The sequence below is a fragment of the Argentina silus genome, assembly GCF_951799395.1.
Source record: "Argentina silus genome assembly, chromosome: 6".
NCBI classification, from domain to species: Eukaryota; Metazoa; Chordata; class Actinopteri; order Argentiniformes; family Argentinidae; genus Argentina; species Argentina silus.
The window spans coordinates 23,794,979-23,813,451 of NC_139660.1; the positions used below are offsets into that span (position 1 = coordinate 23,794,979).

Consider the following 18,473-nt stretch of genomic DNA (forward strand, 5'->3'; position numbering starts at 1 on the left):
GTGAACCAATAGAACATGGTGACAGCACACTCATGAACTCTCAGTAGCCACAGGATATGCAGATATGGGTCGCAGCACATATGAAATGTATTAGATTTAGATTTGATTGATATAGCAGGTACATTCTTATCCAGAGTGACTTAAAATGAGTATATTCACCTAAAGTAGGTGAAACATCTATACATTACAATCATCGCAAGTAAGATTTATTTTAAGAAAAGGTTTGTGTGTGTGTGTGTGTGTGTGTGTGTGTGTGTGTGTGTGTGTGTGTGTGTGTGTGTGTGTGTGGTTATATAACATGTATTATTATTGCTTGACACCTGTGATACCTAATGGGTTGAAACACTTTGACACTGGCTTTGACACTTCTACAAGTCAGTATAGTAGACTTTGACAAGAATGTGCTGGCGGTCAAAGTTTTAATCTGGCATACACTGTATATATATATATATATATATATATATATATATATATATATATGGAATCAAGCCAATTCAACAGTTTCATTGTGAAAAAGATGGAATGTCAGAAATTACAATAACATTAGATTGCCCAGAAATGGGGCAGTTTGACTATACAGAATATTATAAAAACACAATGCGGGGAAAAAATCTAACTGGAGACTTGTATTACATCAGTCAAGGCTATGAGGTTGGCAATGAGGTAACAAGACTCAAGGTCAGAACGATCAATCATTATGTTATCATAAATAATTAAATGTGTATTAAACAGAAGAGGGAGGGAGAGATAGATAGATAGATAGAGAGAGAGAGAGAGAGAGAGAGAGGGAGAGAGAGAGAGGGAGAGAGAGAGAGAGAGAGAGAGAGGGAGAGAGAGAGAGGGATAGAGAGAGAGAGAGAGGGATAGAGAGAGAGAGAGAGAGAGAGAGAGAGGGAGAGAGAGAGGGAGAGAGAGAGAGAGAGAGAGAGAGAGAGAAAGAGAGATTCCACTCCAAGATTGCAGTCGCATTCCGATCGTTTGGACTGGTGCCGGTGTACTGTAATAATGTAGTTTCTGAATTTCCACAGAATTTCCACCAATCATACCACCAATCATAACAAGTGCCTTCATGGAGATAATATGAAGTCCTTATCTTAGGAGCAGAGTGCAACTGGGAGGCACTGTATCGAAAATGTTCTGTACAATTTTGATGGAAGCTTGGTGTTACATAGAAACACAAATTGCAGGAGGACCTCAGTCAGCATAACTGCCATACAGCACATATCTGACTAAAACAGAAACTGAATGATACAAAGTCTGCTTGTAACCTTGGACAAGGATCTTGTGCTGAGGGAGGGGGACATCGTTTTTAAATGACTAAGTAAATCAACCAGGATTGTTTTCTTTTAGTTTTTTGGGGATTGTTTAAACCAGTTTTCTTGCACTTGTGTATACATTGACATTACGCCAATCTCTTGACAATAAAAAGTATTAGGATTAGGGCCAGGATTAGGTCCATCTGCTCATCGCAATGACAACATCAATTATTACCTGCTGGAGAGAGGTTTAGGGTTAGGGTTAGGGTTAAGGTCAGGGTTAGGAGCACTATGTGCCTTTGCTGGCTCTCCCGTTACTTCTTTGGGAACACTTATTATCAGCTTTTCACTGATAGAAGCAGGAACACACAATAATAGCTGACCTATTAGAACAGAGACTCTCAGACCAATCCATCTCCAATACTGTGACATCTGATCCTGCGTTTGGTTTTACCCACCAAACCAATTGATTATCCACTGACACTTTAATTCAACTGATAAAGTAGTCAAGAGATTCAAAACATCACTCCCTGGTATCTTTTCTTGTTAATAACACTATTCTTTTTCGGAGGTAGGCTTTTCTTAACTGCTTTTCATTTCTTGAAATCCTCCCTTTACTAACAGAGCAATAAATACCACAACAATCCGCAACAATCAACAGCTGTGACTTTATTTTAGGATAAACAGCACGCCCTTGCATGCCTTATTGGTTAGGTAAACATGATTCAGCAAAATGCGGAAAACAAATGTCATAGAAGACTTATGATCATATCAGTCATTCTGTTGTGTCACATGTCTCTGAAAAACAGATGAAGTCACCTTACAGCTTTGCTCCACCTTTTGTTGGTTGTACACTCTGGATGTACACAGTATAGGATCTCATGTTACCCCTTGTATCAGACAATTCTTGTGTATTTTGGAGTTCATTTAACTGACCACGCCTCAACTAACCTAAGCTCCACCCCTAACCAATTACCTACAATGCATGTATTTTGCTAAATCACGCCGCACCACCTCCCTATTCTCCTCCCCTCTGCCGGTTTGCTCTGCTCCATCTCTGCAGCTTCTACCAACGGGGAGTTGTATCAACGACACTGACATTCCTGTTCAACTCTTCTCATTAAATATCCCTAAACGCATTCAGTTGTAGGTGTGGTCTGTTAACTTGTCAAGTGTGTGTGTGTGTGTGTGTATGTGTGTGCGTGGATGCGTGCGTGCGTGCGTGTGTTGGATCACCTCTATCATAGCAGATGATGTAGCAGCAGGGTGCAGAAGGCACACAGACACACGCCAGACACAGTAACAGTCAGTTCACTAGTCCGCTGAAGCCTCTGGGCACCAGCACTCACTAGTGTCAGCCACACCACCGGCTGGGCCAGGCTAACCCTCCTGGGGATTCTGCCCTCTGTCCTAACAGTGACACGCTGATCCTGCAAGCCATTCCCATTGTCTTCCGCTTGATTGACAGAAGATGTCCCCATCCTTTCCCCTCCTGTGTGGCCACTGCGCACGATGTTGGCTTGGATACACTCTGAGGATAAAAACACAATGAACCAGGATTATTTTTGAAGGAAATGTCTGGTAATCAATGAAGTGTTTGGCAGAAAAAAACCCTAGGCCAATCGTTACACTTTATAGCAATAAATATGATTAGTGAAAATGACAGTAAGGATTAAACATTTAAAGGCTGTCACACAATAACTGTGACTGATATAAAATCAGTAGTCTCACTAAGTCAGATAAAACAAGACATTATTTTTCCGAGGCAATAATACCACCTTGTGGCGTGCATCCGTAAATGCCACTGCATAAAACAGAGTTTATGGAGAAGAAGGTGGAATTGGGGCAAGTGGACACTAATACAGTGCGTACAGATAAAAAAGACTCTATGAGAGTAACAGTACTTCAGTCGGGGCCGTATCTAAGAGCTATTCAGAAAAGACGGTCAAATTGACCGACTTACCAAGAACGCTCTGGATTAGCATGGTAATCAGAGCCACCATGAGAGTGATAGCAGCCGCATGAGCCTGTCAAACAGAGGATTACATTCCCTTCAGATTAGAATTGATCCAGCGTCTCACAGTTTCACAAAACGATAAGCCTAGCGTGACTAATATTTACATAGATCATAGGTCAGCGGTCAGACGTACCAATGAGAGCTGCACGGGGTCAAGAGTAATTTTACTCCAGGCTTTTCCCATCTGGACTTTGAGCAGAGCTAAAGAGCATGGTGTCACCGCCTCCTCATCCTCTAACTCTGTACATCTAGGGAAATAAAACACCAAAATCAGAAACACAGGCAGAACACCAGCCTAAGCAGTGTAACACATGTATTTACGAAACACAAACCTTTTTTTAAAACCCAGCCTCATTATCGTTGAACATAGCTAAGATAGCAGTTTAAGATATTAACAGTGTGATTACTATACCTATCATTTCATGAGCATCCCTTGATCAATAATAAGTCTACCATTCTCATTCTCATTCAACATCAGAAAGTCACATTGAGGACACTGCTAGGACAATATTCATTTGTCAAGATGAGTCGATACTCTGAAGCGTGCACCTTCGTAAGAGTTTCTCCACCAAAGTGTCCAGCTCATCATGAGGCGACACGTCAAATTGGTCTCGAATGTTCAACGGAACGACGTGTCCCTCCTCTGCCAAGACCACCAAGTTATATATTCCCTGAGGATTCATAAAATGCAATCATAAAACCATTATGCTGAGTCGACCTATTTCATCAACACAATTATACACATTATAATGTATGAATAATGTTTTAATTCTGTTTGGTTGCTTTTAATTGCTACAGGGGCTTAACAACATCAGAAGGTTAATGAAGTAGATAGCAGGGTTGACGGGTAGGTAGTAATACAAATGTGTCACCTGAGGACTACCTGCCAGGGCCGCTCTGGTGTACATTGATAGGGCCTGACTAACAGCTGCTGATGAGGCTCCCAGCCTCATGTAGTAGTCTCCCATCTTTAGTAAACCTGAGAAAAGAAACATACTGATAGGACTTATATGCACTCTACAAGGCTGACCCCAACCATACTGTGCTGGCTCAGATATTTCCATTTCACATTGTCCTCTCCTCTCCAGCTCACGGTTTCAGCAGCTATGTTGGATATGTAAACAGGCCAGCCTGAGCCCAGTATGGCTCAACTCAGTTGGGCTCTGTAGTGTCTGTGCCTGCTGGCTACGGTTTCAGATACAGGGCATAGTGGTGAGATGTCAGGTTAGGATAGGATAGGAGCCAGGTTAGTCTACTGACATAACAGGTTAGGGTAGGATAGGAGCCAGGTTAGTCTAGTGACATAGCAGGTTAGGGTAGGATAGGAGCCAGGTTAGTCTAGTGACATGCCAGGTTAGGGTAGGACAGGAGCCAGGTTAGTCTACTGACATGCCAGGTTAGAGTAGGACAGGAGACAGGTTAGTCTGGTGACATGCCAGGTTAGGGTAGGACAGGAGCCAGGTCAGGTCAATGAGCCCGTCCTCCGATTTCTACCTCCAGGAACTCACCAGAAAGATGTGGAGCATAGTTCATTGTAGAATAGTTATGGTACCTCCATTGGCAATCATAGCTTTGCTCCGACTTCTGCCATGAGAGGAAAAGATTATAAGCTCAAATGTAACTTTATGGGCTGGTTTCCCTGATAAATATTAAGCCTAGTCCTAGACTAAAAATCTTCTTCAATGGAGATTTTCTATTGAAAGTGTGATTTAGTCCAGGACTAGATTTATGTCAGGTTTTATGTGTCCAGGGAAACCAGCCATTTGTATCATGTGCTTATGGATTTCTAGTCATCTCTCAGGCACGGTCATGAGTTCTCCTTTTGTGTGAGTCAGTCAGCGATGACAATGGAATGAGTGCCAGTAGTCATGAGACATCCCTAAGTAGTCTAGAGTATTTAGAGTTCTTACCTCACACAGGTGGGCGACATTATTCTGAGCCACGCCCAAACCTGTTTCTGCGGCCAGGGCATACCTCACCAGAGCCTCACCCCTTTAAAAACAAAACACAAGCAGTAAGCATGGTAAGCAAAGGTCAACTCACACAAACTGACAGACAGACAGGCAGGCAGACAGACAGACAGACAGACAGGCAGGCAAGCAGACAGACAGAAAGTAACACACACACACACACACACACACACACACACACACACACACACACACACACACACACACACACTAAATCAAGCTGTATTTGATTCCCTCACCAAGAGCCCTTTAGGTAGGCTTGGAGAGCCTCTCTGACCACGAATCCCAGGTATCCGTTGCGCTCACAGATCCTCTTCAGCATGCTACGCGGTCCAGTCAGCCAGAGGAGGAGAAAGAACCATGATTGAACCAGAAGACATTCATTATACAGTGAATCAGTATTGTATCAAAGTACCATAATTGGGCCCTAATTGGGCTTTAATTTGATTATTAATTTGATTATTGTTACCTATCAAATGGCATCCTGCTTTTGCATCTGATCACCATATTTGTAATGTTATAAGCAGTTTCATTTGGGTCTGGTTTTTAGGCGGAAATTTGTCAAACAGGGCATTCAGTTTAAGAGGTTAACCTATAAGGCACCTGACATCAGGCATGATGCTACAGCACACGATATTTGACAATCCCCAACAGATGCATCTGCAAATTCATAAGACAAAAAGAGCAAGAGCACAGAGCGGGGGTAGTCTTTTTATGCCGTGATGCATTGGCACTTATTTTTAGATATGCAAATACCCAGTCCCTGTCCTTGAGTTTAGGCCTTGTCACTGACTCAGATGACACGTTGCTGTGGGCTAACAACACAGCAGCCGCCCTCGACAAACTCTTTCTTTCTTCACCGTGGCGCGCCGATGACGGAAGACTCTTACATCACAGCCTTCTCGGCGTCCTGAGAGACGCCGTCCAGGTTTCCCGTGGCAAGGTACCAGCCCACCTCCACCGCTGCGTCCAGGTGACCCAACGCAGACGCCTTCAGGAAGTAGTGGAACGCCGCCGTCTGAGGATTACCAGGAAACACAATGATTGGCTGCCTCACTAATCAGTCCCACTAAAGTCAGTGTTGGGTAGTCATGATAGTAGAAACATAGTATTTGAAATAAATAATTTCTAGTTCTTTGCTGTGCTTGATTGAGTTTGCCTAGCTCAATGGAACCAATGGAATGGTCCCAAAATTGCAACCCACCAGCCATTTGAGTCGATATCTGAGTCACCATCTCACACGCACATACACTCACACACTCATTGTGAGTGTGGTTGCTGTTCTCTGTGACACTTTACACTTTTACGCTATCGCCACTGTTTGTTTTGCTACAATTATTGTTCCTCCTTTTGTTATTATTACGGCATTGCACTGCAAATTGCGATCGATATTGTGTGATTGTTGCGTTGTTGAGGAGTTGCTTACCCTAAAGCCTGTCATTACATGGTATGCTGTATATTGTGTGAATGACCAAAAAAATTTAATTGGATTTGATACAAACAATTGGGGACTGGTGGCCTTCCTACCTCATTTTTCCCTGGTTTGTACGGGTGCTTCCCATTGATGTGAAACACTCCCAGGTTAAAGAAGGCATGATGGCTGCCATTTTGGGCAGCCTGTTCAAAGTATTTCACGGCGGTCTTGTAGTCTTTCATTGCAGTGCAGTGATACCATCCTAATGCATTCAATGCAGGTGCTGAACCCTGATGGACAGAGGTCAACAACAATGAGCAGTGACATGAAATAGAGCCGTATATAAACACACACATAATCAAGCACGCTTTGATAAGTGCATACACACCATGGCTGCCGCTTTCTCCAGTAGTTGAAGGCCCAGGCTGGTGTTCTTCTTTACACCCTGTCCCTGGGGAAACCATTAGCAATACATTGTTAACTCAGTCAACACGCATACGCACCCACGCACGCACGTAGACAGACTGACAGACAGACAGACAGACAGACAGACAGACAGACAGACAGACAGACAGACAGACAGACAGACAGACAGACAGACAGACAGACAGACAGACAAACAGACAGACAGACAGACAGACAGACACACACACACACACACACACACACACACACACACACACACACACACACACACACACACACACACACACACATACTGTACACACACACCGGCACAGGCACAGGCACAGGCACAGACACACTCACACTCACATGCACACACACACACACACACACACACACACACACACACACACACACACACACACGTACAAGCTCACGCTCATGCACACGCACATGCACACAAACTCACCCACACACACACACACACACACACACACACACACACACACACCCACACCCACACACCCACACACATTCAGGCTCACCTTGAGTAATAGGACAGAGTAATCATACATGGCCATTGGATCCTCCATCTGCATAGCACTCCTAGCATACCACTTAACTGCACTCCCAACGTCCTTCCAAGCCCCATTTTGTCCCCAGAATAGAATTCTTGCCAAGCGTTTCTGAAGACAATTAAGATATTTTTAGCTTTATTTTTCCTGCATCCTACATAACATGAAAGACATTTTCAGCTTTACTCACTTGAAAGAGCAGACATTTCTAAATATTTCAGTCTAGACAAAAGTTAATGATTGATTTCTTTTGTGTGTGTGTGTGTATGTGTGTGTGTGTGTGTGTGTGTGTGTGTGTGTGTGTGTGTGTGTGTATGTGTGTGTGTGTGTGTATGTGTGTGTGTGTGTGTGTGTGTGTGTGTGTGTACCTGAGATTCGATGTCTCCTCTCTCTGCTTGTAGTTTCAGAAAGTGAAAGCTGTCGCCTGTCTCATGAGTGAGCCTGTTCATCTCCTCCGCGCTGGTGAGATGAATGTGCTCAGTTGGGTATTGCTTGGGGAGAGAAAACATTGAAAATTAATAGTTGTACCAATCTAATCATTCTAAAAGTTAAGTCTCACTGGTTGTTCTCTGTAAGCTCACCTGATACTCCACGGCCCTCTCTTGGTCTATTCTGGTCTGTGATCCAACGTTAGAATAGTAACTAAACGCCATGTCAAAGTCCTTTGGTAACCCGTCGATGCCTTGCGTGTGTTTGTAGCCCAAATGCATGAGGGCTAAACGGTCATCTCCATGAGCACCAATCAAACTGTAGACGTGACCCTGAAAAACACAACGGTCAACAAGGTCACTCAGGGGTCACACATACATACAGGGCAGAGGTGACATTGTTACAGTTCTACTGTATAACTAGACTGTATACAAAAAAACCGGTAAACCCTAATGCTAATAACACTGACCTGGCAGAAAAGGTGGGTAGACCCTATTCACCTCAATAAAATGGTGGGCAAACTGAGTTTTCTTGGGTTTACCCTCCACGACTGTACAGCACTGTGGATACTGTATAACTACAACTCTACAGTACTACTGTTTAACCAGCAACAAGGTCAAATGTCAGGGCTCTACTGTACCTGCTGTTGGTCCACAGAGACTCCCAGGCCGGCTAAGTGTATGGTGGCAAGCAACAACGATGCTTGGTGGTGGCCATAGCAGGAAGACACCTGCAGTAGGGCTATCAGGGAGGACTCGGGTTCCATCTGGGCGCTCCCTCTGTTGGACATTCTGCGTATTACATGTTCAAACAATTGGCTCCCAATGTGAGGGGTCGATGTCCAGTTCCAAGATCCTACAGGTAGCAACGGGTAAAGTTCATCACAAGTGTGACTCATTTAGTAGAGCATGGTGCTAGCAACGCTTAGGTTGGATTCCCGCTGGGATACAAACAAAGTATGCACTCCGTGAACTGTAAGTCGCTTAGGATCAAAGCATCTGCTAAATGGGATATATATTATTAAAGAGGTTTAATACTGTGTGTGAAGCAAATACAGCTAACAAAGTGTGCTCTGTGATGTTTACTGTGAATGTCTTCTGTTTTTTTATGGATGATTATGATACAAAGCCAATTTCCCCTCTGGGGATCATAACCACCTAATGAAGTTTACACTAAGTGAACAGTATCTATTTTTGGTAAAGTAGGTAGTATGAATATTACTGCATAAGGCTAGTGTATGAGATGGGTAAAGGTCAGGTAAGGTACCTGGGGTGAGGTCTTCTTGCTGTGTCTGTATGAAGCTGAAAAGTGCTCCGTATTTGATTTGTGTTTCCCAGCTCCACGTGTGTTGACAGGTATTCTGTCGGAACCTCCTCCATAAACTCATGTAGCCAGAGTGACACAGACCTGAAAAATCAAACACTCATTGTGAGAGCCGGACGTGTGATATACAAATCCTACAGTCCTGATATTCCCTTGTCCTTTAGCCAGAGATCCATATCGGAAGCGTGGCCACAGCCCTGTCATACTGAGTAACGACCCTAGAAGGTACATTAGCATCCAGTGAGGCCAGTTGGCTATCAGAAGGTTGAGGATCCTAACTTGGGGCAAGCTACTCTACCCCGCCGTTCGCTACAATACTACAGATGTATGGAAAAAACACTCACCTGTCTTAAAGAATAACTCACTCTTGGTCAGAGCCTGAAGAAAAGCTGCTGTGACTTGTTTGATTTCCTCACATTCTCTGTGAGTCTTATCCAGATCCTCTAATGTCTTCCCAGGGGAGAGAGGGTTTATCACCTGTTACATATTCAAAGATATCTTTATTTACAAAAGGAACATATCCATTTCATACAGTACAGTTAGATAATTTATTGTATTAAAACTATAGAATTTGCTTTAATTGAGCAATGATAAGGCATTTGGACGGGTCACACACTGTACCTTCTCTGTCCCCAAACGGTAGTATTTGATTGGTCCAAAGTAGCCATGGATACCTGTTAAGTGCTTGCTTCCTCCAATCACAAGGTAGCCATTTGTGTCATTGTATTGGATATCATTCTGAAAACTGCAAAATATTCAATATTACCCATTTGAACCAATGTTCAATATCTGTGACTTTGATGAAATCTTATTGCATTAACAATCATACAACTTTAGTAATATCCTGTTTTGAAAGTGTGAATAGCTTACTAATACACATGTGTCTGTGCCTCAAAGTCCCTTGATGTTATCCCAGGGTTTACTTGCAGAGTCACCTAGAAGCCACACAAAATAACTCAATACTCCATATGGCAAAACATTCACCATTTTAATATACTCTACAGTGCATTTATATATATATATATAGTATAGTATATATATATATATATATAGTGTGTATGTGTCTGTGTGTGTGTGTGTGTGTGTGTGTGTGTGTGTGTGTGTGTGTGTGTGTGTGTGTGCGCGTGTGTGTGTGTGTGTATGTGCCTGTGTGTGTGTGTGTGTGTGTGCGTGTGTGTGTGTGTGTGTGTGTGTGTGTGTGTGTGTGTGTGTGTGTGTGTGTGTGTGTGTGTGTAAAAGCGGTATAGCATCAGCAAAATGCATCACATTGACAGCGGGACGACATAAACATTTTGTGCATTTCGCCCGCTGCTATAGCATCAGCAAAATGCAACAGCAAACTGCATCATTTTGACAGCGGGACAACGTATATTTTGTAAATTTTACTCAGATGATCCATACCTGTGCGCTGCGTTTCATCACCTGTTGAACCATCACACTGATGTCACAGCAAACTACTATTCTATATTCTAAAAATGCTTTTGTTATTTTTGAGTTGTTGCATATCCTGTTTCTATGCTTTTCATTGTGACATTTTCTTTGTTGTCTAATTTATCCCCTTCAAGCCACAGTGCAGCCTGTCTCGACTGAAGACAAAAAGTGACCGTGCCTTTGCCACTAGGCCCCCCTCGACTCTGGAATGACCTGCCTGAGGATAATAGGCTAGCAAGATCAGAATTCTATTTTAAACTCACTTCTTAAAACTCATTTGTATAGATTAGCTTTTAATTAATGCTGCCCTTACTCTTTCAATGTGTTGTGTTTTACTGATTTTCTTTTTTTTTCTTTTTGATGATGCTCTTATTCTTTTTAATGTGTCTGTGTACTGTTTCTACTCATATATATGTTTTCATTTGCATATCTGTTTTATCGATTTCTAAATCACGTTGCAACATTGTTTTAAAAAGGTGCTATATAAATAAAGTGAATTATTATTATTATTATTATTATGATAATTATTATTATTAGTAATAATAATAATAATCATAATAATAATAATATACAGGCGGCAGGAGTGCGTTGCATAGATGTAGCATGGGATCTTTTTCTCGGAGGGCCTCCGTCTGTAATACATCAGGAAAAGTACGTCCTTTGCCAACCAGCGGTTATGCATCAGCCCTTGCCAGCTCCTGTTGTTTTTGGATGCCATGTTGCTGTTACTCAGGGTTGACTGCTCTGCCAGATTGCAGTCTTGATAAAGACTGACTTAAGACACAAGTAAAGAGAGCAATATCCTGCATCTCTCTTCATGGATCATTACATAATGGATATTCGGCCTACCACATTTGTCTTCCCCTATCAGTTGTCATTTTGCTTGATAGCCTACATATGTCTGCATTGAAGAAGTCATCAATGAGTTACTTCAGCAGTTTAGAAGGCTAGACTAGTAGGAAGTGAGTATTGGTAATACACCAGGGAAACAGGGAATATGTGGGGAATTAACATATGGTAAGATAAACAGAGAGCATCTGTGGAAGAAAAAACAATAACTTTGGTAACGGAGCATATGTAGTGCTGACGTTTCACTGAAGTTCGGCAATGGAGCAGCTGGAGATCGTTTTGAGACGCACTTTTCCGACAGAGACCCTCTGAGAAAAAGATCCCCATGCATCTACGCAATGTAAGTGCATCAGAAATGTAGTGACAACGTCAATCCGATTCATGTGTGCTGTCTAGGCTGTTGTAACCGTGTTGTTGTATGATACCTTTAAGCCGTGTATAGAGAAGTCTAGTCTAATCCATGTTCGTAGAGGCAGCGCTGTGTAGGATCTGAATGCTTCATCACGTCCATTTGCCAAATGCACCTGAAATAGAATATCTCCTACACAGGAGACAGACATCTCTCAGACATATGAGACATATTCCAACACAAACCTTTTCAGCGTCCAGTCAAGTCAGCACAGGATTTTATTTCACCGAAAACTGTACCTCTTCAATAGGATCACCAAATACCAACATGGCATCACAACAATAAAATGAGACCAAAACTCTCACATACCGCACAAGCACACTCTGAAATCCTATCAGGTGAATAAACAAGCTGCCATGCCTCACCTGTGTTTGTTAGCTGTATCAGCGGAGTGATGAATTCATTCTTCTGATCAACATGCTGAATGATGGCACATGACTCTCTGCCACACCACTGCAGCAGATAGATCCACACAGACAGAGTCATCCTGGGGAAACAAACGGATGAGTTTGAGGTTGATGCGTTTCTCTGAGTCTCTGTTCCATTATTGCCTCTGGGATAGGGTTGGATGTGTGTGTCATTGTGAACTGAAAGTATAGGCATCCAATGAAAATCACTATCTTGACATGTTCTGTCATCTGTTGTATTCACTGTTTGCTCGTTCTGCCTTCCCTATAACATGCCATCATAAACAGATAGGCACCAAGCTGACAAAAAACGGATCTATGAAGAGAAGGAAAAATGAAAATGAAGTGAGCTGAGACAGCTACTGTCACAGACTAGACACAGAGCCTGCTGCATGGCGTCAACATCACACTATCTTAACTTTAACTGACTAAACTGACAACTCAACCAAAACAAAACTGGCAGTATGTGTGACATGTTATTACAGATTTGATTGTATTTCATAGAGCTCTTCTTCTCTCTATAAATACCCAAACACTGACGACCAGTTGTCATGTCAGGGTATGGTTTACCCTGATATGTTTAGATTTCTGGGATGGTGAGAGATGTGATGGTGATTTCAGTCGAACCAGACCTGGGCTGAGCCACAGCATGGACGCGCGTGCTCTCCAGTCCTCTGTTAATGAAAGGGTGTAACTTGCGGACCACTCCAAACCTCTCTCCAGTGCTCACCAAAGGGAACTTTAATAAATCTAAAGTGGCTGAAAATCAATGAAAGAAAACAAACAAAAAATCGAATTTACAGTTCATCCGTTGAATACCTTCAATAACAAAACCAGTGCTGTGTTTATTTTTCCATCAAAGCTGTTTCATGTGAAACAAGTGTTCACGATGAGGATAATCCTTTACATACGTATGAGTTATACACATACGAGAAATGCCTGAAGAGGACCTGATCAGCCAGTGTGTGGTTCATTTATGTCTTTTCATGGGTTTGTAACCTGCACCTGCAAATAAGTTGGATGTGCGTACACTACTCCTAGACAACATACACACACTATCACACAGACCTGGTTCACACTACTCCTAAACAACATACACACACAGTATCAAACAAACCTGGTTCACACTACTCCTAAACAACATACACACACTGTATCACACAGACCTGGTTCACACTACTCCTAGACAACATACACACACTGTATCACACAGACCTGGTTCACACTACTCCTAGACAACAACATACACACACCGTATCATACAGACCTGGTTCACACTACTCCTAGACAACAACATACACACACCGTATCATACAGACCTGATTCACACTACTCCTAGACAACATACACACAGTATCAAACAAACATGGTTCACACTACTCCTAGACAACACAAACTGTATAAAACAGACCTGGTTCATGTGGGCATCGGCTGATCCTGTCTTTGGTCAGCCGCCACCTGAGCTCAGCCATCCATGAGGGGCACCCAGTGTGAGGTCTGGCTGGCCGTTCAGAAGGTGGGAGCGTCTGTATCATTTTGAATGTCCTCGCCAGGGACCCGTAGTAAGTGCCAGTCTCATTGCCACTGTCCAGGTGGTCCAACCAGGCTCGAACCATCACATCCTGGACATCCAATGTGCGCCTAACAAAGAAGTCCCCTCTGTACACCATCGACGGAGGAAATGGAAGCTCCACCAGGTGTTTCCTTGGAACATGGAGATGTCTGTGGTTGGTCCATCTCCTCCTGAAGATGAGCACTCCTGTCTTTGTGGGTGTGGAGACCACCACCTCTACTCTCACTACACATGGCTTGGAGCACTGGGAGTGCACCAGGACCACCGAGCCTTCCATCACTGTGTCTGGGGCAGAGACAAACTGGACCGTATCACTGTAGAGGCTCTCTCTAGCTGAGGAGGAGGAGGTAGACATGGTGCTGGATTCACATTGTCCCTGGGCAAAATGAGAGGAGAAAATTAGTTTCTGTGTATGTTATTTTTATGTTCAGAGTACTCTCTGAAGGTGAAAATGAGTTTGTGTGCATGTTTTGTTATGTCCACGGAACTCTCTGAAAGTGAAAACTATATCACTCAACCAGTCTGTCTACATTTTTTTGAAAGCTCAAGAGAGTGACCTTTCTCCTCTGTTGGTAAAATGACTGACGATACTTTCCAGACATTTTTGTTTTTCCATTTCAATCAAACTTTCTGAATTGGCTAATATTTAGTTGGTATTGACCCCAATCCCAATGAAGACATTTGACTAAAATGACATGTACAGTAGCTTACAGTGAGTGCCCATGATACAAGAATAGGCCGACCGACACACATTCATAATTAATAATTACACACATTTGCAGCTTCCTGGAACTAATCAGTATTCCTGATGAAGTTTTTACGCGCCAAAGGCTATTGATAATTAAATTGAGATACTTGTATGTTCTTACCAGGGACAGAATTACAGCGACGATAGCATATTGAGCAAAAATGAAACACTCAAAAACTTTCATTTTCAATCGTGCATTTGTTGGAATTCTTGAAACTTCGCCTTTCTTTAAATGTTTCTTACGTTCACGTTCAATTCTGAACACTCAAAACACTGGACATATTAAATGCACAAAATCTATTAAAAATAATTAAATAATGTCTTCGCGTCTACAAAGTAATCTTGTGCTGGCTAATGTCGCCAAATGGCCCGCCTCCGCACTGTGCAGTTCCGTGTGACAGAAACAGGTGGAGTTACGCGGTGTCACCTGTCCTACTATGAAGTACCTGACATTCAAAACCACTGCTGCAACTAGGATCAGCATAAACCTGCTATTCGTGTGTGTGTGTGTGTGTGTGTGTGTGTGTGTGTGTGTGTGTGTGTGTGTGTGTGTGTGTGTGTGTGTGTGTGTGTGTGTGTGTGTGCGTGCCTTTTGGAACACACATGCGACACACACGTCATCTTCGCTGTACTTTACCAGTCTGTTTAGGGTTTTCTAAATATGGGTGAAGATTATATTCCTTCCTGATTCATCAAGTAGCCTAGTCCTTACGCTACTTGCGGCGGACACCATCAATCAGCAGACAATATTATAATAATGTGTTATATTCTCATGCATTAGAGTCTCACGTATTAGAGTGTCATGCAGTTTTTGAAAAGCGTCAGTGAAATCGTTTTCTTCCCATTTCCACGCATCCACGCCATGGTAATGAGCTGTATGATGGAACGCTTTCTTCTCTCATTTCAGAGAGCACGGGGTGCGTCACTATATATAATGGATGCTTTTTTATAACAGTTAGGTTATTGCGTCTCCTCTCATACAGAGAATTAGACCTGGACCTTTTTTTCACAGACCCAAGATAAACTCAGCGGAATTCATTCTCAATAATTGACACAGGGGACAAACAGATCAATGTTAATATCTCACATTCATATTTCACACTGAGGGAAATCATTTGCAGTAAATGTGGATTTAATGGCTTTGCAGGACCTGTGTGGCTTTCAGGACCCCTTTCTTGACTCCAGATGGAATTCTCTAGCCGCACTTCACATGGCCCAGGAAGACACATCCATTGTTTTTGGAAAGAGGACCAGAGAAAACTCAAGTCATGCTTTGTCCTGGACCAACAGTGGAAGTCCTTTGAATTTCTACATACCGGTCGCAGAATATCTTCATGAGAGCCCGATCCGGTTTGGCCAAATGGACCCCGACATTGCCCCGAGCCCCACCTCTTTGGACGACGTCCTCCCTTCCCTCTCTCTGCCCTCGGGCCTCCCTCTCTCCTCCTCTCCCTCCATCCCCCTCCCCTTCCCTCTGTCTCATGGCACCACCACTCTGGCCTTCCTTTTCCAGGGTGGGGTGATAGCCGCGGCCGACACCCGCTCCAGCTGCTCGGGCCTGGTGGCCTGCCCGGCCTCCCAGAAGATCATACCGGTCCACTCCCACCTGGTGGGCACCACCTCGGGCACCTCGGCCGACTGTGCCCTCTGGAAGAGGATCCTGTCCCGAGAGCTCCGCCTCTACCAGCTGCGCCACGGCAGGAGGCTGTCCACAGGGGGCGCCGCCAAACTGCTCTCTCACATGCTCCACCCGTTTAAGGGCACCGAGCTGTGTGTGGCGGCCACGCTGTGTGGCTGGGATGGGGGAGAGGTGGAGGCCTGTCAGGAGCACGGAGGCGGAGGGGGGTGTCAGGAGGAGGAGGACAGCAGACAAACCGCGGAGAGGGAAACAAACGATCTCACCCCGACTGGAAGAGCATCCTTCACTCCCCCAATGGCGTGGAGAAAGAGCCAGTGCCTCCACCCCTCCGTGGGGGGGCAGCAGTGCTCTGCCGGAGGTCGACAGGGCTTCTCCGGCCCCAGCCTCTACTACGTGTGCAGTGACGGCACTCGCCTGCAGGGAACGCTGTTCTCCGTGGGCTCTGGCTCGCCCTACGCCTACTCCGTGCTGGATGGAGGAGTGCGGTGGGGGCTGAGTTTGGAGGAGGCCACGTCACTGGCCCGGGAGGCTGTGTACAGGGCCACTCACAGGGACGCATACTCTGGGAACTGTGTCGACCTCTACCATGTCACCTCGAAAGGATGGAGTCGTAGGGGAAGAGAGGAGTTGAAAGAGGAGTATTACCGAGAGAAGGAGAGAGAAAGAGCGAACATGAAGGAGAGGAGGCAGAGAGAGGAAGGCATTGAAGATGGAGAGAGAGCCTAAAGGGGAGGGATAATAGTTCATACAAGGGGAGAAAAGAAAAGGGGACAAGAGAAAGATAGTGAAGAGAGAGGTCCTCAAGGTAAAACTGTGCAAAAGGGGACCATTGAAAATGACCTGTAAAGATATTTACTACCCGTCACTCTACACTGCTTCCATTGTACCAGGGCTAATGCATTATGCATGATGGAAAAAAGTGGTTTTGCTGACTTTCTGTTGAATAAATTGTGACTGTTATATGTACATTTTGGAATAAATGTTCTTATTCTCATTCACGCCCTGTCTGTGTGGGATTTTTGTCAGCCGTCACAGTGAATTCTGCCGGACCAGTAATCACTCAGGGGGCCATTATTCTCATAAAGGATTAAGGAAACGGAGACGTGAGTGTTCGGTTCTGGATGGAGAGACTCACTTGAGCCAATCCTTCTGGGTTTCAGCGCCAACAGCCATAATACAGTCGCTGTCTCACTTTCAAGGGCAAAATTATCCAGCAATTTGCAAGTAGGAGAAGCATGTTTAGCACGGGGATACAGAAATACCACTGGTGGGACTAAGCATTCTTCAAATTGTGCAGACTCACACAATTGTCACCCACTGATATCTGATTGAGTCAAATGATCAGTTTTATCTTAGGGAAATCTGTCCTTGCATGTTGTGGCAGATGCATACAAACCACTGGACTGCTGTGATGACGTGTAAGCCTACAGTAAGCCTACAAGTGCCTTGAGGAAGAACCTAAAATAAGCTGTGCGTTCAGAGAGAGCCAATTAAGCATCCCCTAGTAACATATTGGTATAAACTAAAGGGCTGGAAAATAGACAGCTCCGATGAAATAACAATCAAACACTCTCTACCCGCCAGGAGAATAAGTGTCGGTGATGAGGAGGAGTGATTATTTTCTCCTATTATGAGACATTTTCGGGGACAAAAGAGAGGGGGGGTGGGGTGGGGTGGGGGGGCGATAGAGAGAGGGAGAGGGAGGGAAGGGGAGAGGGGGAGAGGGAGAGAGGGAGGGAGAGGGAGAACGCACACAGAGAGCGGCAGGCATGGAACGCGGAGGAACCTCTCCCACGTTGTATTGATGTATTAAACCCCGCGTCCACTTGAACTGCTGGTCAGACGAGGGAGCTGTCTACTTTTACATCGGTTTAGAAAGGTAAGATTGATCTCGGTGTGACATGCAATGGCGCAAAAGATTTCTTCATCATAACGTGTTTTAATTGTATAAATTGCCTATAGTTTGATTGTTGCTCATCGTGCGTGTAAGGCATGGATTGTTGAGTTCACAATGTACTATGCTGGATG

General features: G+C 44.0%; 2 protein-coding genes across 2 annotated transcripts; one reads left to right on the forward strand and one right to left on the reverse strand.

The window, feature by feature from the left end:
• Positions 1–1,905: 1,905 nt before the first annotated feature.
• On the reverse strand, positions 1,906–15,171 carry LOC310805463 (protein sel-1 homolog 3). The gene is made up of 24 exons (XM_083671167.1): positions 14,928–15,171; positions 13,897–14,434; positions 13,118–13,244; positions 12,444–12,565; positions 12,095–12,210; positions 10,260–10,324; positions 10,011–10,134; positions 9,734–9,866; positions 9,333–9,473; positions 8,707–8,921; positions 8,219–8,398; positions 8,006–8,128; positions 7,608–7,748; positions 7,046–7,108; positions 6,771–6,947; positions 6,134–6,261; positions 5,483–5,566; positions 5,184–5,265; positions 4,782–4,857; positions 4,146–4,252; positions 3,823–3,944; positions 3,407–3,521; positions 3,220–3,283; positions 1,906–2,787 (listed from the first exon to the last, which is right to left on the reverse strand). The coding sequence occupies exons 1-24, from the start codon at positions 14,988–14,990 to the stop codon at positions 2,498–2,500; spliced, it is 3,396 nt and encodes a 1,131-aa protein (XP_083527293.1). The 5' UTR covers positions 14,991–15,171; the 3' UTR covers positions 1,906–2,497.
• Positions 15,172–15,802: 631 nt separating this feature from the next.
• On the forward strand, positions 15,803–17,388 carry psmb11b (proteasome 20S subunit beta 11b). Its single transcript, XM_083671260.1, has one exon. It carries the CDS (start codon positions 15,942–15,944, stop codon positions 17,169–17,171), a length of 1,230 nt encoding a protein of 409 aa, XP_083527386.1. The 5' UTR covers positions 15,803–15,941; the 3' UTR covers positions 17,172–17,388.
• Positions 17,389–18,473: the final 1,085 nt, after the last annotated feature.